This window comes from Crinia signifera, chromosome 6 (genome assembly GCF_055691185.1).
Source record: "Crinia signifera chromosome 6, ASM5569118v1, whole genome shotgun sequence".
Classification (NCBI taxonomy): domain Eukaryota; kingdom Metazoa; phylum Chordata; class Amphibia; order Anura; family Myobatrachidae; genus Crinia; species Crinia signifera.
The window spans coordinates 129,979,185-130,000,623 of record NC_139222.1 but is presented as its reverse complement, the minus strand read 5'-3'; the positions used below and the strand labels follow the sequence as shown (position 1 = coordinate 130,000,623).

General features: G+C 41.6%; 2 protein-coding genes across 5 annotated transcripts in view; both read left to right on the top strand.

Annotated features, from left to right (window-relative positions):
* The window catches only part of MED1 (mediator complex subunit 1), a 51,871-nt gene extending 48,867 nt beyond the window's left edge, over positions 1–3,004 (top strand). For all 4 annotated transcript variants that reach the window (XM_083147181.1, XM_083147184.1, XM_083147183.1 and 1 more), the window contains one exon: positions 945–3,004. The gene's annotated coding sequence lies outside the window, so the exon portion shown is untranslated. The remainder of the gene's footprint in view (positions 1–944) is intronic.
* Positions 3,005–16,429: 13,425 nt separating this feature from the next.
* The window catches only part of FBXL20 (F-box and leucine rich repeat protein 20), a 51,400-nt gene continuing 46,390 nt past the window's right edge, over positions 16,430–21,439 (top strand). Inside the window, exon 1 of the mRNA XM_083150088.1 lies at positions 16,430–16,807. Within this exon, the coding sequence (XP_083006214.1) occupies positions 16,430–16,807 (378 nt within the window). The remainder of the gene's footprint in view (positions 16,808–21,439) is intronic.

The following is a 21,439-nucleotide window of genomic DNA, read 5'->3' as shown; positions in this document are numbered from 1 at the left end:
GTCTGGTGTAGAATTAAGTGTTCACATTCAGGTGCTAATTATTAAAGTGTACTTTTTTAATTTGACATACTCCTTTTTTTTTTTTTTTGCTTAAAGACAACATTTAGCATTTAGGCTAAACGAAGGACCTTGCTCTTATCTCATAAGGGTTACATTGAAAACCTGCAGTTAACAGCAGATGTTAGTCTTTTGCAATGTGCAAGAATAGGACCCTGGTCAATTAGATTCTAAGTGGGTCAGTCATATTGTTTGCGAAGGGTGCGATGTTACATTGCCCCTGCATTTCAATAACTGCAAACGCACCCAAATGCATACCCTGGCTGTGATCAGCCCAACTTTATACAAAATTGTTAGGAGCCTTGTGGGGTAGCGAGCCTTTTTGTGCAAATTTGGACCGCGGTAGAGGGCGGTTTCTGCCATAACACTCACCTGCGACCCTTATGTATAGAAAATTGGTTGTTCTCCACACTGTGTGTTTGCATGCGTACGTGTGTGTGTGTAACCAGTGCTAAGAGGTTTATCCAACAAGTAGTAGGATTAGAAGATATGAAAGTTGTCACTGTATGAAGTTTTTGTAAGAAGGCGATCCCACTCATACAAAATTAAACAACATGAGGGGTGAAGACAACGTACCAATAGATTGTTTTTCAAAGGATCTCTCAGGAAAAAAAAACCACACAAGATGCTATGATTGGAAAGACCAGCAGTATGAACAGGACTGGGGGTGCAAACTGCCGTTAGCCATTTCTGCCGTTAGCCAAGAAGTTGAGGTTAGGTAAAATAAATTGAAGTAATATTATGAATATGGGCTTTAGTTTTAAGTGATTGTACTAGATGAAGCTCTAGGTCATTAGATTTAGCAGTGTGAGTACCCACTTTAAATGTGGTTGGCGTTTTGAAACTAAGCTGTTTAATATTATATCCCCCATGTCTGTGTACTCCAGTGTAGAAGGAGAGAAGACATTCACCAATGACTGGAAAATCTGATGCAATAGCCATTTCAGAAGATGGCCTTTCTGAAGAGCGATGGAATTCAGATGCTTGCCTGGAGAACCAGCCTGTTGAGAGAATGGATGATCATTCCTGCTGCAACTCCAATCCAGCCCAACGCTAAGCTTCAGAGCAACCACTCACACTGGCAAGCTAGACTGAAGACCTACCTGGAGATCAGAATGTTCTCTGTATAACTTAAGATAGGACAAAGCTGAAAGCTGTGCAACTAACATTACTAGTTACAATGCCAAAAAAACAGGACGTAAGACCTGAAAAAAGTATAGTAATTTGATCTACCAAGAAGTTAGAATGTATGAGGACAAGTCTGGACATACCACATTCTCTTGTGGCTAAAGGCTCTGAAATTCCTAAAAATACGACCAAATAATTCATTTTCTACCACAATAGATGGCCTATTACTCGTACCATTACTGTCCAAGTGTGAAAAATATGCCAAAAGATAAGAAAGTGGCAATTACGTATGTAGCTATTGTGACCGTGCAAGTGAAATAAGTCAATGTATGCAAAAAATCTAACTACAACATATATTTCCAGCACAGGATATGTTTTGTTGTTCCTGGATACAGATTGATTTTATGGTTTCTTTAATAGATCCAGAAGTGTCGGTTTTTAAAAAGACCTATATTGCTATTAAATGTCATTTATGCACATGATCTACACACAGTAGAATGTATACTGGTGGTACAGTGAGACTTAATAGCTGAATATTGTTTACATGTTTTTGCTGTAGTGCTATGAACAATATTTATTTTAGATCTGTTCAATACAAAGATAAGCAGAAATGGTTTTACCAAATCTAGGAGTTTAAAATATTGAATAAAATCTCATTTTGTAGTATAGATTGTGAATGTTTACTGCCTTGGTTGTATATTTATACTTGGAGTTAAAATTTTTCTCCAAAACAATATAATCCTGTTTTATATAGTTTTCTGTTCTTGTGGTCTTTTTATGTTAGGTAGCCAAAGGAAAGTTGGTTAGCTTACTATCTGTAGCTAGAACTGACTCATTTTGCCAATTTATTTATATATAAAAGTCTGGAAAATAAGCAGTAATCCAATTTTTTTTCCATTCATATTTTGAAATCCTTTGAACCCTTTAACCTATTGTAAAATGCCACTTTTTTTGGCATAACAATTTAGACCTGCTTTATTATTCAGTGTTCTATATCTGGTGTTTCTAGCTGTGGTTTTGCATAAAGTAGCCCTAAAAAATTAAATAAAAACAATGCCTACAGGTATAACATTTTCCATTTATATATTTTAATTTATGTGAATACCTTTTTACATAAAAACAATGGTATAAACTACTAGACAATAAAAGAACACTTTGGAAAACAAAGTATTAGTACTGTACATTATTAAAAAATGTATATAACAGTTAACCTTTATGTGGCTCAGCACTTCCAAGCTGATGGAAATGGGTGTGCAGCATTGCGCTCTACAAAATATATATATAATGTCCATTTGCCAATATCTACATACCATAAAACTTGTGTAGACTTAAGCTCCATACACATGGAGTGATTGGTCGATCAGTGACCAAATTGCTGAGTGTCCCGTTTTCATCAGCAATCCGCATTGGTCGCTGATGAAACCAAGACACTCTGCCCCGGGGTAAGCCGCTGATCGCAGAAGCATGTTCCAGCGACCACTGCAGGGCTGGTCGCAGAAGCGTGCTCCCAGTGTGTTCAGGGATATGGTTACTCAGTTAATACAATATGCACATTTAGGGGTCAATTTTCTAAAGCTTCTAAAAAATTAAGACGAGATGTTGCCCATAGCAACCTATTAGATTATGTCTATAAATTGTCTAATGCATCCTAGAACATTATATAATCTGGTTGCTATGGGCAACATCACTTCCTTTCATTTCAAGAACCTTTAGAGAATTTACCCCCTAGAATGAACAAGCTTGTCTGTAACTGTGAAACTCCATTTTCAGACAGAATGGCTTTGTTCGTACTGGGAAATAAATGTATGGTGCACCTTAACCGTATGACTTTTTATTCCATGCACTGGGTCTGATATATTAATATACGCATACCTCTCGACTGCCCTGTCCTTACCCACTGCCAAGGACAGCTGCCATTGCACGCGATCACACTGGTTTTCCTGAGCAGACGAAACTGTTGCCTGAACTAGCCCTAAGGAGTGGTGTGAGATTGTGTGTATGTATGTATATATATTTATTTGTAATGTCTCACTGGGACAGGCTAGGACATTCCTGCCACAGCTATGTAAAAGGAACACAAGTCACAGCAGTCTCTAAATCTTGTGGGTATGCTAGAAACGTCCATAATACAGCCAAGAGACATTGCAAAATCATAGTGATATTTTGCAGATGTAAGAATGATCATACCTGATTGTTGTTCTTACGCTTCCTTTTATGTATCAAAGTATCTTCCATAAACACAATCTACCAACAAGAGCCTGTCAGCTTAGTCTCTGGATGTTTTAACTATAACCCGGGATCTTGTAGTCTTAACTGCTGCTTTTTAGAATGCAGCTTTCAGCTTCCTGTTGAACAATTGGTGCCTAGACTTAATGTATATGGTCACGGTATTTTAACCTAAGCGTAATTTCAGATGTCTGGTAGATGGGCGAACAGTTCTCTTCCTCAAATGTTGTATATTGCTTCCAAATGAATGTCTGTGTTTTAGGATTAGGATCCCATTATGGGGGTGGATTTAGATTTGGGGGGGGGGGGGAAGTAACTTGCACCTTTTTACAATCATGTAGCACTGCAACTGGGGCAGACTTAAAATGCAAAGAGCTTTAGATTTGAGAAGGGTGTGTCCAAGCTCGTATATAAAGCTTGGTACGCATTATAACATTTACCATTTCCCTTGAACTACCCCGAGCTCCCGGTCAAATGATTATACACATATTGTAATCTTAATAGTTCTTATGGCCAATATTGGTCCAATTAAGGGCACTCGCCAAATTTGAAATAAATGTAAGAATTTATTCCCATTACATCTGTTCAGTCACAGAAAACAATTCTGGGGTCGACGTTTTGGCCACTTATGGCCTTTTTCAAGACCACACAGCAATTGGCAACCCTTCAGCTCCAGAGACCAGGATGGTATATTGTAATCTTACAAATGATATAGTCAGTGGCCAAATCCAGGCGTATGCGGTCATTAACAATATTTACATTTCTTGCTGCATTTTCAAAATATTAGAAAATGTAAGCGGCTGGCGGGAGTGTGCATTGTCAGTAGCATGGTGAGTATACACTGGGCGATTTGAAAGATTTGTTGTTCAAATCGTCTTTCAAATGGCTTCAGTTATAATTTAAAATAAGTTGTCCAGCTTGTGAGGTCTATTATAAAAAGAGGCCAATATTTCCCCTGCATGCTGTAAAATGCAAAGGATCTATATGGTCACGATGATTTGAATGAAATATATTCTTTATACAAATATTAATGCTTGGTAGTTATGTAGTACACCTCTGCCATGTGTGTGTCCTCGTTTTATGTCTTCCATGTTTATGTACTTTGTTTCCTCTCTACATTGCCTACCTTTGCTTGTTTCCAATATGTGTTGAGGAAAATATTTAACTTCCTGACTACATGCTAAATTAAATCTGAGGTTTAGTGGCCCTTATGCATTATTTTACCGTCTTTTTCACCAGTATACCTGCCATAATCTGGAAGAAATGGTATCCGTTTTTAATAAATCCAAATCCCTCTGACTACAAGTTCAGTAAATTATTCAGTAAATCTTCAGGAGGCAGTTTTCAATAAGCGTAGAATCTGCACTCCTAAATCAGCATAAGGCTGATTTTGTTTGCAGCCTATGGAAGTGCATGCAGATTCAGCCTACTGTAAGGAGCAGATAAATGATCTCCTGCAATCTCCCAGGTGTAGCACTTAGCACAGCTAACATTTAAAAAAAAAATACCTTGGAAATCTTTGTCTTAAGTGTACAGCCTAAGGGGCTGTGGCAGGTATTCCCAATCTTTTTTCTAATCACGGCACCCTAGAGTATCAGAATTTTTCCAAGGCACCCCTAGGCCCCAAAAAATATATATCAAATGAAGTAGATTGTGTTTATATGTGCTTCTTTGGTTCAGCTATGCGGCAGGATTTGCTTCTGATTGTACACATTTTATGATTGGCAGCCACCAGCACTGGTTTTGTCCAGAAGTAATTGATCATAAATAATTTGATTTGGTCCTGGACGACTGACCCGAGGCACCCCTGCAAGTGTTCCGAGGCACCCCAGGGAGCCTAGGTGCACAGTTTGGGAACCACTGGGCTATGGTGTCAGACTAATGTTAACAGTATATGTTGGCCATTGACTGTCACTGGTAATGGTAGATATTTCAGATTAAATGAAAATGGCAGTTGCCATTAACATTAAGACCATGCAATCAAGCAAATACCTCCCCTCTGACCGGCAACACTCAGCAGCGGGAGTCTGACATTCCTGTGGAAAATTACAGTGCCTTGCAAAATGATTCACCCCCTTGGCTTTTTACTTATTTTTTTTTTACATTGCAATCTGTAGCTTAAATGTTTTTTTCATCTGATTTTTATGTGATGGATATGCACAAATAGTCTAAGTTGGTGAAGTTAAATGAGAAATGTATTTATAAAATATAAAAAATAAAATAAAAATCTGAAAATTGCCATATGTATTCACACACTTTGCTATGAAGCTCCTCAAAAGTTATGTTACAATGAATTCCCTTCAGAAGTAACATAATTTGTGAACTGACGTCCACCTGTGTGCATCTGTCACATGATCTGTCGGTATAAACACACCTTTTTATTTAAGGCCCCAGACGCTGCAACACCACTAAGCAAGAGGCATCACACCATGAAGACCAAGGATCTCTCCAAACAGGTCAGGGACAAAGTTGTTGAGAAGTCAGGGTTGGGTTATAAAAAAAAAAAAAAAAAAAAATCCAAATCTTTGATGATCCATAATTTTCAAATGGAAAGAACATGGTATCAGAATATTCCTTCCAAGAGCGGGTCACCCACCAAAACTCACAGGCCATACAAGGAGGGTATTAATCAGAGGGGCAGCACAGAGACCAAATGTAAAGGAGCTGCAGAGTTCCACAGCAGAGACTGCTTTATCTGCGCATGGAACTACAATAAGCCATACACTCTAGAGCTGAGCTTTAAGTCATGGCTTTTTCTGGCCACTATTCCATAGTGTAAGAAAATAAGGCGGAATGTTTTGAGTTTGCTAAACGGCATGTGACGACTCCCCAAATGTATGGAGGAAGATTCTCTGGTCAGATGAGACTAAAATTTAACTTTTCAGCCACCAAAGAAAATGCTATTTCTGCTGCAAACCCAACACATCCCATCACCTCAAGAACACCATCCCCACAGTGAAACATGGTGGTGGCAGCATCATGCTGTGGGGGTATTTGTCAGCAACAGGTACTGGGAAACTGATTTGATTCAAGAGAAAGATGGATGGTGCTAAATACAGAGATATTCTTAAGCAAAACCTGTTTCAATCTGCCTGTGATTTGAGACTGGAAGAGAGGTTCACCTTCCAGCAGGACAATGACCCGAAACATACTGCTAAAGCAGGAATGGAGAACCTTTGTCCCTCCAGCTGTTGTTGAACTACACATCCCAGCATGCTCTACTACAGGTTTAGCATTTCCACATAGCACAGCTGTAGCAGGGCATGCTGGTATGTGTAGTTCAACAACAGCTGCATGGCCGAAGTTTCCCCATCCTTGTGCTAAAGCAACACTCAAGTGGTTTAGGGGAAGCATTTAAAAGTGTTGGAATGGCCTAGTCCAGTGGTAGCCAACCCTAGCCCTTAAGAGCTACCAACAGTTCACAATTTCCAGACAACCTAGCTGCTGCACTCATTAATCACTGACTCATTTTAAAAGATCCACAGATGGAGCTAATTAGCTCACTTGTGATTCTGTGAGGAGACCTGCAAAACATGCATTGTTGGTAGCTCTCGAGGACTAGGGTTGGCTACCCCAGGCCTAGTCAAAGTCCAGATCTCAGAGAAACTGTGGTCAGACTTGAAGATTGCTGTTCTCAAGCGAGAACCATCCAACATGAAGGAGCTGGAGCAGTTTTGCCTTGAGGAATGGGCAAAAATCCTAGTGGCAAGATGTGGCAAGCTCATAGAGACTTGAAGCTGTAATTGCTGCAACAGGTGGCTCTACAAAGTACTGACTTTATGCACACTGAAGTTTCCTGTTGTTTGCTTCGCAATAATAATAATAATAATAAAATAACATGTTCAAAGTTGTAGGCCTGTTCTGTAAATTTAAGTGATGCAAATCTTCAAATAATCCATTTTAATTCCAGGTTGTGAGGCAACAAAACATGAAAAATGCCAGGGAGGTGGGGGGTGAATACTTTTGCAAAGTACTGTAAGTACTATTGATTTTAAGGCAAATGTGTTAATCGGCCTTGTTTGTTATATTTAATTTTTTTGCCTAATTGTGCTTGGTATACATGCCTCGAGTTGTATCATATGCATGTTTGCAGTAGGCCCAATCATAAAGCTAATTAGTATTTATATCATGAGGACTATTGCTGCCCAGTCTAGGTACTGCCTTCCTTCAGAGGTGGGAGAGGTTAAGACAATAGGGAAATTTAAACCTGCTACAGGCATATGAATATCCTTACAAAGAACTAACGGGGACGATGTATTGTAGCAGCATTATCTGCTTTGTCTCACTACCAAGGGGAAGCAGCAAGGTACGTTGATATGTATTAACATCTTGTTTGCCATAACATGACTGGGATGAGAAGCCAAACAATGGGAACTTTTGAATGGTAAAAGGGTGTACACCATACTTGCCTACCTGATCCTCTCCATGCGGGAGAAAATGCTCTGTTCCTGGACTTCCCTGGTAATGTATGATTGCCATCACCTGTGGGGAGCTAGGTAAAGGTGTTTCACCACATGTGCTGGCAATCATACATTACCAGGGAAGTCCAGAAACAGAGCATTTTCTCCCGCATGGAGAGCGTCAGGTAGGCAAGTATGGTGTACACACTGGGTGATTTAGCGAGGCCTAGAAGGTTAGCCAGAATTGCCCCGTGTGTACACTGTGGAACGATGAGCTCCGTTGCTATCATCTGGCCAAATAGACTGTGCAGGTATATAAATTTTGACTAACCTCCCGCACACACTGTATTTGGCTGTACACACAGGCTTCAGCTTTATTTTGACTAAGCCAAATCGGTTAGTCAAAATAGCCCAGCCAAGTCAAAGGATCATTTGTGTGCGCCATGTAGCATTCTATCATATCTGATAACTAGATAATTGATTTGAATCAGTTGATTACCCGGAGAGGAGTTCATTTGAAGTTCATTCACGGTCATACTGTGATATTCGGCCAACTTATTCATACTGCAGCTTGTATTGCCAGATTCAGAGGATCTGTAATGTGATAAGGCAACCATAGGGCTTGAATTATTCTTTTGTTTAACTGTTAACATTACTACATCCAGCCGATTAACTTGGTCAGTCTTTCAGAATCTCAGTTTTAATTCAATGTTATTGTGTTATGCCTTTTTTTTTTTTATCAAACTCTTCAAGTTCAGTACAATGCAGTGACTAAAGGAGTATGTAGCCATCTATTTCCCAGCAGCTGGACAAATTCAAATATTGTTTGGCCAAAATGGGCCTGATTCATATTTGGTGGTGGTAATTGTGATTATTGTTTTCATTTTTGCCATCTGCAATTGGGACTATATACTAATATGCCCATAAATTAACCCAAGCATATGGATGCCCACTGCTTCCTCATTTCTGTCAGATGGCAAACAACTGCTGAAACATTTGTACCAGCATTGCTGATTAGGTCATCACGCATATTCTGAGTGCATCTCAAGGCTGAGCAGCTCTTCTGGAATGTAGCAAGTGAGATAGCAATTACTAATTTATGCACGCCTGGAAAACGCTGTGTCAACGGCCATGACACGCGTGTTGACAAGACTAGTCCCCATTACTACTCCCAAATATTGCTACCTGTCACTTAACTTAATACCTTGTTGCAACTCCTATTATAATTGAATTGCATGTGCGTAGTGCGGCTTAGACGCAAGTGCAATAAGAAATCAAGCAACTTTCATACTTCAGCTGCTTTGTAACCGCATCTGAATGACACCCAATGTTTAAATACAGCTACTTAAAATGATGTAGGATGATGTAGTAATGATATATCTTGGGAAAATGGCCAGATTATCAAGAATGCCTAAACATAGGACCTTTTTGTTTACAGGTAGCTAAATGGTTTAACGCTACAAATGGTATTTTAGTTTTATTGTTTGATTTATCAGCCACAATAACATCACATGTCTGACTCACCAGACTTAAGGTCAGGCTGATTAGACTACAGGTGCATGTTGCTTACCCAAGCCTGTCACTGTGTTTTTAGAGCATTACAGTGCTGTATGGCTCTACGGTATTTGGCCCAAGAGACATTGATACCTTATCATATTGACTGCGGTTTATCTTCTATCACCGTTTACACGGTTATATTCAATAAAACCTACTCTAGAATCAATTTATTGACTAACCTCCTTGCTCACCCCTAGTAGGCATCTGCCAATAGGTTATGGGCCCAGGACTTCAGCTGTGAAGGACACATTAAACAGAATTACAACTTTTTATTGAAGATGAAAATCTATACTCCAAGTGCAAGTATCAGCTGGTCGCAGGAGCATGTTCCTGCGACCAGCGATCACTACGGGGGAGGAGAAAACCGGAGCGCGCACCCGGGGGAGGAGAAAATGGGAGAGCGGTGCACACTCCCATCGCTCAGTGACCATATTGCCCGCGATATTACACAAAATATCCCCCGTGTGTACACAGCCTTCGTTTTCTGTGCAGGGTAAATACTGGCTGCTTTATTTTGAAACTGCAAGTAAGATTTTAGTTTGAAAACACCTCACCCAAATCTAATAGGATGTACACACGGTTTGATTTTAGTCTATTTTTCGACGGTTTTCAGTCGTGTTTGATGCTGATTTGATCCCCATGCGCTCTCCCGGTCTATATCAAATAGAAAAATAGACTGTGCAGATCAGTACAATATAGTAAAACTGAAATGCGTTTTGCTTGCCATGCAATTTGATTGCGATCTAATCCGGATTTATTCTCATGGCAATTACACCGTGTGTTTACCCCTTTACTCTCTCTGCACATTTTAAATCGGCCCCACCTGCAGTGCACATGGTTTTGTCCTTTTGCAAACAAAATGTGTCCTGTAATTGGGTCTGAATGAAAGGCCCTAAGTGTGTGCGACTCATGGTGCCCACACACGGTGAGATGTGTGCTAGATGCAATTTGAGCCTATACAATGTGTGCTATGGAATATTGACTGTTCACACTGCGATTTGAGCTACATCAGATTTGTCTACACTACAGTAGTATGTGGTACAATAGCATGCAATGTAGTACAAAAATACCTGCATGCACATACTATTTTGCCTTGTGATATTGATTAAGCGGGAGCATGCATTGCATTGTGCAATGCACACTTTGAACTAGACGTGATGTGATTGGAACCCAAAAGATCACCATCAGTCACAAGTGTCGCATATCAAATTAATCAGCGCAGTATCCTTGTGCATCCTAGTCAAGATGCATGTTGCAACCAAGACACAATTTAGTAAAAAAAGATGCCTTTGTTTACCGGACATGGCATGCCAAGATGGGCTGTTTGGCTTGATTGCAGTAAATATGTAAGAAGATATGGTACTTGTTTCCTAGCACGGCGCCCACGATTTTCATCTTATGCCATCGTTTTGATCGCATCGCATGCGACCCAATCACATGCGATGCGATCAGAACTGATTTTTTAATTGTACAGGCACCCTGATTGGTGATTACTATGTTAAATGCACCCCCATTGTTAACTCCACCCCCACTATGAACGCCAACTCGAAGCATGGCGAGCGCAGCGGTATGCGTCCTCCGACCTTTTCATACCCCCACTATCCACGTCGGCGTGGAGTTGATTTTATAATTGTTTTTTATGACATGTATAAAAATAAATATGACTGTTTTGATTATAGAATTGTACTTATTGTCCTGGGTATAGCTGCGCCTCCTATAACCGGGAGCTGGTGATTTATTCACCGACTCCTATCCCCCAAAAGTTTCTCTAGAGCAGGGGTGTCAAACACAAGGCCCGCGGGCCAAATCCGGCCCACCAGACCTCTTCATGTGGCCCGCGCATGCGCGGCAGCCTAAAACCCAGAGAACGTCTGCCCTCTAGCGCAGTGCCGCCGGTCGTCAACCCCTCTTCCGCTCCCACCTGCTGTATAGGAGCCAGAGAGAGGAAAGAGCAGGTCCGTTGTGGTGAATGGTGCTGCTGCTGCTGTGCGCTCCAGGTCACTTACTGCTGAGTGTGCACTGCACAGTGACCGGGAGCATGCTGCCCCCCACTCCTGGATAGATAGTGCGAGGAGCTCTACTCACAGGAGGGAGGGGGAAATGCGCCTGTATGAGAGCGCAGCTGTGTCCTTGGTGGTGGAGCAGCTCAGACTGGAGTGGACGCATCAGAGCGGGTAAGTGTCAAACTCTCTGCCTATGTGTGTGTGTGTGTGCACTGGCACATTGCAGCCCATCATTAATTGCTGTGTCCCATGATAATAAGCAGGACATATGCCCTAAGACTGAGTGCTGCCCCCCTGTGCAGGCAGCGTGTGCCCTAATGCACTGCAGTTCACAGCAATAGCAGGAGGGAAATGCTACTGCTGAGTTAGTGGTATTATTTGGGACATACTTGTATGAAGGACAATATTATGATAATAAAGAGTGGACACGTAGTCCTACAGATACAACCGGCCCTTTGAGGGTGACCAAACTGCTGATGCGGCCCCCGATGAATTTGAGTTTGACACCCCTGCTCTAGAGGTTCACAAAAACCTCTGATCATAGGGGGCAGCAACTTGGACCCAGAGGAATAAAAGGATCCCACCTAAAAAATATCAGCGCTCTTGTGTGACACATTGTCACTCCCCCCCCCCCCCCCGACCTTTTTGCCTGATTTTATATAGTGTGGCGAGCCACCGAGCCCGAAGCGTGGCGAGCGGACGCGGATTACTTAACATGTATTACGCGTCCCCTCACGGGGCTCGCTGTGCTTGCCACACTGTATAAAATCAGCTCCACGCCGACATGGATAGTGGGGATATGAAAAGGTCGGAGGACGCGTTGGCGCTGATAGTGGGGGTGGCGTTAACAATGGGGGTGCATTTAACATTAAAATTGTACAGTGCGGCTCTTAGGACCCGAAAATCGCAGCGGTAGCATTAAAACAGTGTAACAGCCGGGCAGACTGCCCTGCTGTCTTCAGAGCCTGTCCGCAGCTGTTTGAAACCTTGCACTGGGACTCCAGCCAATAGGAGTTCGCAGCTAATCAGGAGCGGCAGTGGCTGGCGGTCCGGCATGAGATTTCAAACAGCGGCGGACCTGCTCTCAAGACAGTCTGGCAGCCCACCGCTTCTGCCCAGCTGTCACACTGTTTCAATGCTGTGCTGCTGTGGACCTGCTCTGAAGACAGCTGTCAGACTGCTACCCCTTGTCAACGAGCATAAAACCTCCTAGGCATAGAGTATGATGCCCCTGGCATCAAGCAGGAAGCCTTTGAAATCGAGCATGTAACTAAGTGGCACTTATGTGTCATAATCTGTAATGGGCATCTAAGTGTGTGGCATATGTATAATGGCCATCATGGTGTGGCATATCTGTAATCGCCATCACGGTGTGTGGCATATGTATAATGGCCATCACGGTGTGTGGCATATGTATAATGGCTGTGTGTGGTACAAATCAAGGTGGTAACGTCAGTGTATCTAAATAATATATTTTGGGGTTAAAAGGTAAAAAAAAGGTCCCCGACCCCTGCATTAAACACTGTAACATGACATGTATGATACTCTAGACCTTTAATCTGACGGACTAGATTGCAGATGCACATTGTTTACTTGGCTCTAGAAAAAGGTCTGCATATTCCCAATCTTGTCTGTGTGTTATTGTAGGCTATCGTACTATACCTTTCAACCAGGATGCTCACAAATTACACAGCTTCTATGGCTGCTTACATCAAGCCTGAATGTCACCTGGTTATAATCAGATACACGGTGCCGATACACGCTGCGATAGTTGCATGCGATTGGAACCTAGTTCAAAAAGTATGTGCAGCACATTTTTTGATCTGTGCGCTGTAGTGCGCATCACACTTGCAAATCACAGTGTGTATAGGCACTGACAGAACTTGTGTAATTCAAGAGTGTCCTTCTTTAAAGGAATAGCATGGTAAGCCTATGTTATTGGAGCGTCACAGAGCTATATGGCAGTTAAATTTACCAATGTCATAGACAAAAATATAATTGTGGCATTTACTATGCACACCCATAAGTGTAGTAAAAACATGTATTGCTAACAACTGAAGAAGCAGGGTATAAAGTCCTCTGGTCCGGCTATTGACTGGTCTACCCAGGTCACAGTTTAGTGTAAAAGGGTTCTTGAAAACTAATCTGAGAATCCAAACCTGTTCAACAGTGCTGTTTAATCAGCACAATCCAGGAAGTACTGTACTTTAAACTGCTGATTGGTTCTGTATGCAGAACTCTGCATCTATATCTATTTATATTGCAGGTTGAGTATTTCTTACCCAAAATGCTCTGGACCAGAAGCATTTTGGATAACGGATTATTACGTATTTTGGAATATTTTTATATTTCAATGTGGAATCTTGCATTTATGTTGTATAAACACATACAAATCTTATTTGTGCATGAAACACGTTTTTAAAACATGAAATAGTTGACTTCCGCTTCCGGCTACATGATAACAGCAGCCTGACACCGCTGCTCCCAGCCGATCCTGCTTACCCGCTAACAGAGGGCACCCCAACGCCCTCCAACACCACCGGAGTCCTCCGCTATCCCTCCCCATGCACATGGAGAAGTTTCTCTCCGCAGGTGCTACCCCAAAACAGCTCACAGGGAGCAAAGAAAAACGCAGAGCGGAAACCAATATGGCGCCCGATGCTGATACTGCACCGCACTCCCCAGCAACAAAGAAAACTGCTGCAGGAGCAGCGGACACCCCGCAGGTATGGGGAGACTCTGATTCCCCAGTAACTTACAGGGATATAGTGGATGCTATCAAATCCACCATGGCGTCCTTATTAAATAAAGCTGTTTCTGACCTCTCTCAGAAACTCCATCATCTCACCACGAGGGTCTCAGATAATGAGAATAGGATTAGAGCTGTGTGTCATGACTTACATGTGGTGCAGAAAGACATAAGGTTCCAGAAAGAGAAAGAAAACTATCAAATATGGAACAGGTTAGATGAGGCTGAGAACAGATCGAGGAGGAATAATGTAAGAGTAGTGGGGATTCCTGAAAACGTGAAAGGCCCAGCTCTTAATGACTTTGTTACTTTAACTCTCCCAAAAATGCTGAATATAGAGGCGGAGTGTAAGGACCAGGTGGTAGAGAGGGTCCACCAAGTGGGTCCTCCAGTCAAATCCAACGATCCCAGACCCAGAGTTGTCCTGTTTAGGTGCCTAAATTACCTGCATAAGGAAGCATTCTGGAGAGCTTCTCGCAGAATACAGGATTTAACATGGGAAGGGAAAAGAATATGCATATTTCAGGACTTTTCAGTTGAATTATCAAAACAACGCAAAGACTTCTCTCCTATTTGCACACAACTGGTACAGGACAAGCAAAAACTTGCGCTGTTATATCCAGCGAAGCTGAGGATCTTAACTGGTGACTCGCACCTCGACTTCACTAGCCCTGACGACGCAAGAGACTTCCTCAGAGAAAAGCAGTCAGCCATTTCTGTCGGCATCTCGGACCCCACTACAGAATGATGCCTTTCAGGAACTCGCATGAATACCTATGCGGACACGTGGTCTCTCAGTCAGACCTGTCAACTTGCCCACAGAACTATCATTGATAATCTGCTACCTATTCTCTGGGACTTTTTGCTCAGCAACGCCTCTTAACATACCGGAATTTTAGGGATTCAAATCCCACTTTATTAGTATAGTATAGAAAATGTCGAAGTACATACTTAATAAGTATTCTCACAGACGCCATGCTTATTAACTGTGTTTACTCTTTCATCTACTATCTCCCACCTATAAACCCCCCCCCCAACATCCACTCCTCTTCATGCCTACCTCTCTCTTTTTCCATACCCCCCCCCCCCACCTTTTATATACATATGAGCGTAATTGGGATTGCTAGGAGTTATAAGTGATACGTTTTTACTTATGTTATGTGAGGAAAGTATATTCTGAACAAACTAGACTCAGTGCATTGATCGCACTATTCTGGGATTCTAATGTTTTGTTCCCCCTGTCTAGTGTCTGTATGTTTCTCTCCCCCACCCCATTTTCCCATCTGTTTCTATACCCCTAGATTAAGATTGGCGACTCCAAAATGCCGAAAGGGACAGACGTCTTCCAGACTCCTCCACTCAGATACCTATGACTGAAAAAAAGATTGGTTCCTTCAACGTAGGAGGCTTCCATTCACCGGCTAAATGCCGTAAGGTATTGGTGTACATGCAAAAGCACTCACTGGACTTAGTTTGTCTCCAAGAGACACACCTACTACCGCCCGAAGTTTTAATAGTCATCTTGGCCTCCAGATCCCTTCCTATAGAGGTTACATCGGTAACTCCTGACCCTGAAGGCAGATACCTTTTGATCTCAGTAAATATTGGCAACAAGCCATTTGTCATATGCTCAATTTATGCTCCCAATGAATACTCTAAAAACATTTTTTAAATATCATAAAGCTCCTTACCCCACATGCTGACACTCCCATGATCCTGTGCGGAGACTTCAACCTAGCATCACACCCCATCCTATACAGATCATCACACCCATCCAAAACGAGAAGCTCCATAAAATAGATATTCCTTTTATATTAAAAAGCTTACAACTAATAGATGCCTGGAGATCCCTACATCCCACACAATGGGAATATACATGCCTATCTGCAGCACATCAAACATTCTCACGAATTGACTATATGTGTTTCAGCCAGCTTAATTCCTCACACTAAAGATGCTATGATACATCCCATATTATGATCTGATCACGCCCATATCCAAATCTCTCTTCAATTAACTAAGGACATTTCTTCATATAAATCCTGGAAGTTCCCAGCCCACTTAAATACATCCATACCTTCCCAAACCTATTTAGCAAAATCCAGATTGCTTAGCAACAAACACAGTTTTATATTGAATGACAGCTAAAACAGTGTTGAGAGGCTCCATTATATCCTATGAAAAGAAAATAGAGGCAAACCTCCAAATCCTATCTACAACTACAAGAATCCTTAACTGAAAAGTATTCAATATTCGTTCAATCACACACCCCAACAAATAAAGCCAATTATAGATCAGCAAAATCCATTATGAACGACAAACTTCAATCCATGACAGATAAAGCCCAATTCCTGTCTAACTATAACTATCATAAAATTGGCAACAAGACTGGAAAACTATTATCAAACTTTCTAAATTCCACCCGCGCACCCATGATGGTGAATCACTTAACATTGCCCGATTTTACTCTCACAACCTCCAATGCTCAGATAACAAAAGTGATGTCTGAATTTTACGGAAATATATATTCCAGACCACAGGACAATAATCCGTTATCAGGCACATCACGAGACAACTCCTCTCGAAGGCATCCCTCAGATATATGGGAGTCCATCCAATATCCCCAAACTCCAGAGACATTCATCCAAGCACTCACATCCCCGATTCAGCTACCAGAGGTTCTTGGGGTAATAAAATCACTGAAGCCTGCAAAAGTCCCAGGTCCTGATGGATTTACTGGGGACTTCTATAAAATGGAAGCAAAACGAATAGCCCCAATATTAACATCAGTTTTTAATGCTATCATCAGTAAACAATTCCTACCCCATATTTTAATTCAGCTATTATAAAAGTGCTACCAAAACCAGGTAGGGACTTGACTAAACCGGGCACCTACTGCCCAATCTCTTTGCTGAATTGTGATTACAACATTTTAACCAAAATACAAGCCGAAAGTGTGAACCCTGTTTTACCACATATTATCCACCAAAACCAAACTGGTTTCATAACCAGAAGACAATGAGTGCGCAATGTTAGAAAAGTCTTGGCGGTAACACAAGCTGCACTATCCTACCAAAGCATAAACTCCCCCAATATGATCTTAGCGATCGATGCAGAAAAAGCCTTTGATCTCGTACACTGGCCTAACTTGTATCATACCATGGCCAAATTTGGAATACCCCACCAATTCATATCCCATATTAAAACTTTATATACGTCCCCCACATCCCAAGTAGCTTGTAATGGATTTCTGTCATCCCCATTTAACATTCAAAGAGGAAAGAGACAAGGATGCCCCCTTTCTCCCCTCCTGTTCGCGATTTCCATAGAACCCCTTACTATTGCCTTAAGATCCTCCCCATTATACACAGGTATAAAAGTTAAATACACTGAGCTAAAATTAGCTTTGTTTGCAGACAATCTATTACTCTTTGTATTAAATCCTCTAATTTCAATCCCAGCAATCATGCAAATAATTTCCTCCTTTGGCCCTATTTCTGGATACAAAATAAATGTTAACAAAACAGAAATTTTACCTCTTACCCCATTGCCTAATGATCTAGCCAGACACCCTACTATCTCTCAATTCAACATTCAGACTAACAGCATCAAATATCTAGGAGTCACCATCACGAAACACCCACATCACATGTAAAAATCTAATGTAACACCCCTGCTAGCAAATATAGCAACCCAACTCGACAGCTGGACAAAGCTCCCGATCTCCTTGTTGGGAAGAGCAACAGTGTTGAAAAGCATTATATTCCCCAAGATTTTTTACCGTTTACAAATGTTACCCTGTATCCAGGGCCGGCGCCACCACTAGGCAAATCTAGGCATCTGCCTAGGGCGCCGGCCACTGGAGGGCAGTATTTCGCCCCCCCTTGCCGCCCGGGTACCTGTCCTGTGGCGCTGTGCGTATATAAAGCTGGCGGCGGCAGCAGGGGGTCCCTGCAGTCAATAAGAAATAACAAGCGCTATCCGCCGGGCTATGCGGAAGCGCTTCTGTTTTGGAAACACTGGCCGCACGCTGATTGGCTGAGATTCAGCCAATCAGCGTGCGCCGTGCGGCCAGTGTTTCCAAAACAGAAGCGCTTCCGCATAGCCCGGCGGATAGCGCTCGTTATTTCTTATTGACTGCAGGGACCCCCCGCTGCCGCCGCCGCCGCCAGCTTTATATAATCGCACAGCGCTGCAAGACAGGTACCCGGGTGGCAGACACCGGGGCGCCCCCACCCCGACTTGCCTGGGGCGCTCCGGTGCTTTGCCTGTATCATCCCTCCCGAAGATGCACACCACCTAAATCAGGCATGTCCAACGTTGGCCCTCCAGATGTTTTAAAACTACACATCCAAGCATGCTTTGCCACAGTTTTGCTATTAGAGAATGCTAAAACTATTGCAAAGCATGCTGGGATGTGTAGTTTCAAAACATCTGGATGGCTAACGTTGGACATGCCTGACCTAAATAAACTCATGTCCAAATTCCATTGGTCAGGTAAAAAAAAAACCTAGAATGAGACTCTCCAAAATCACACCGCCAATACGCAATGGAGGCCTCAAAATCCCTTATTTCCAACTTTATTCCTGGGCAGTACTCTTCCGATATATATCTGATTGGTTCTATAATAAATTCACCTATACTGATCTAGAACTAGACAAAAGCCTCTTCCATCATTATTCACCATCAGCTTTGCTCCATTCCCCAATATCCTCGATTCCTCCAGACATCCTCAACCACATCCTTTTTAAAAGTACATATGACACATGGATACATATCAACAAAAAATTACATAGAGAATATACCATTTCACCCTTCATACCTATATGGGGGAACCCCAATTTTTTGCCATCATTATCCGACTGCGCATACTCAGACTGGCACTGTAAAGGGTTAGACTTAGCAACCAAACTATTCGACCCAGGGGGAACGATACTATCCTTTCAAACACTCCAAACACAATACGACTTATCCAGAACACATGTTTTTATGTACCTACAAATCGGACACTACATAACCCCAATAATTCAGGCACTCATCTTACCCCCACACTCTGACCCTCTAGAACAGATATTTGCACAATTATATACACATCGATATAAAACGAGCTACATATATATGACAAGCTGCTTGTTTCCCCAGATGAGAAGCATAATAACGTTGGCCCAATCATGGGAAAAGTATATATGTCACCTCTCCCCTAATACTACTGTCAAACTATTCTAAAACTCTTCAAATTCTACAATCTTCATACCTAAAGCAGGTGCACTTTAAAACCCTCCACCGCTTATATATAGGTCCGTCTCAGAGCAAACACATGGCTCCGGAGGCTACAGGAGACTGCTGTAAATGCAAAATGCATAATGCTAAATTTTTCCACTGCTTCTGGTCATGCTCTAAGATACTGAAGTTTTGGAGCAAGGTTCTCCACTTCATCAATACGATCCTATCACTTAACCTCAACCCAGACCCATTGGCATGTCTCTGTGCTAACTTTAAGAATTGGTCCATCCCTCCTAAGAGCAAAAAATATATTCCGTTGATAACAATCATTCTTACAATGGCGAAAAAATTGATACTCATCCACTGGACGGTATCAACATCCCCATCCATATGTGAACTCAAAACCAAACTATTCCAATTATTACTATATGACAAACGTTCAGTGGTGCTTGGATTGTACACTGGTGCTGACTCATTTATGGCTAATTGGAAACCATACATTGATTCCTTAGAACCCCATCTAGGCTCTCAAGTAATGTCCTCTATCCAAACCAATACACAATCAACTGAATGAAAACAGACCGGACTCAAGGTGCCCATACACTAGTAAGATTTATCTTCAGATCTGGCTGGTTGGAACAAAAATATGGTTATGGATGAGTGACAGTTTGTCAGTATTTCAGCATTTCCAAGCAAATGGTCAACTGTCATTTGCTCTCATCCGTAACCAGGTTTTTGTTCCAATCAGACAGATCTGCAGATAAATCTGCGTGTGTATGGCCACCTTAAGACTGGAAAGACTTCAGCCCCATTATACTTTCTGAAAACAACCAGCTACCGACCAATTTTAGAACCATGATGTACACCCCCTCCCTCCTTCTCTTCCCCACCCATCTTTCCGTTTGTCTAAATGTCAAAAGTTGATCCATGTCACACTTGTTAATGATTTATTCACATGTTTAACAATATTGTATTATATTGGACAAAATAGTTTATACGTATTTACGCTCAGACACAAGTGGGAACTGAAAAATGTTTATTGATGCTTATTTGTACGAAATATTCTAAAATGCAATGTTGTTATAACAAATGAAAAACAATAAAAATCATTTGAAATCAAAACATGAAATAGTTTGTGTACTATCTTAGGCACTGAATATGAATGCCAAGCAATCATGCACCCAGTCGTTTTTTTAGCAAAAAAATTTTTAAAATTCCATTTTGGAGACTATGGTTTTCAGAATAATATGACAGGGGATACTCAGCCTGTACCATATATCCATAATAGCAAATGTCCAGCTGGCCAGCCATACCTTGCATTGCTGCTGTGAGTACCTCCTAATACCAGATTTTGTTAAACTATTTACACATTTGCCAACATTTTTAAACCTTTTGCATTGACATTGTTGCTGAACAAGGACTTTGTAACTTTTCACAGTGCAGTCTCTCAATAGGGTAGACAAAGTGCTGCTACAATTCCAGATTCCTTATGACTTCTATACAGAAATTGGTTAGAATTTTATTTTGTTGTAACTGAAACTGGGTACACACTGGTGTGACAGACATTTGTTTTAAACATTGGAAGAAATATCTATCAGTTTTTATCGTCTGTACACAAGAGGGCATGATAATAAAGGATGGAATGATCATGTTCCGCCCTATATTAATATACTACAAATTGCTAGTGCTATAGTAATTGAAAAAATCGGGCGGTAGTCTGTAACTGAAAAAATGAAAATTGCTCAGTTTTCACCCCACTAAATGATCTGAGCTTATTTAATTCTGCCCATTGGACCTGGATATTAGGAGCAGTTAGTAGCAAAGTATAAAAATATTATACATGATCTGCATTCCATAGAGTTTATGATTATACAATCAGTAGTCTTTTCTGCAATGTTTTGTAAACACTAACTATTATAGAGGATCGGTGGTAGACTGGGAAATATGCTGGGTCATAAAACTACACTTGTTTATCCAAAACAGTGGTTAATGGAAGGACATGAGTACATAAAGGAGCACAGGCCAGGATCAAATGCAGGACACCTTCCTTCCCTCTAGCCTAGACCGACTAATCCCCCAGGTGACAGATATTCTCT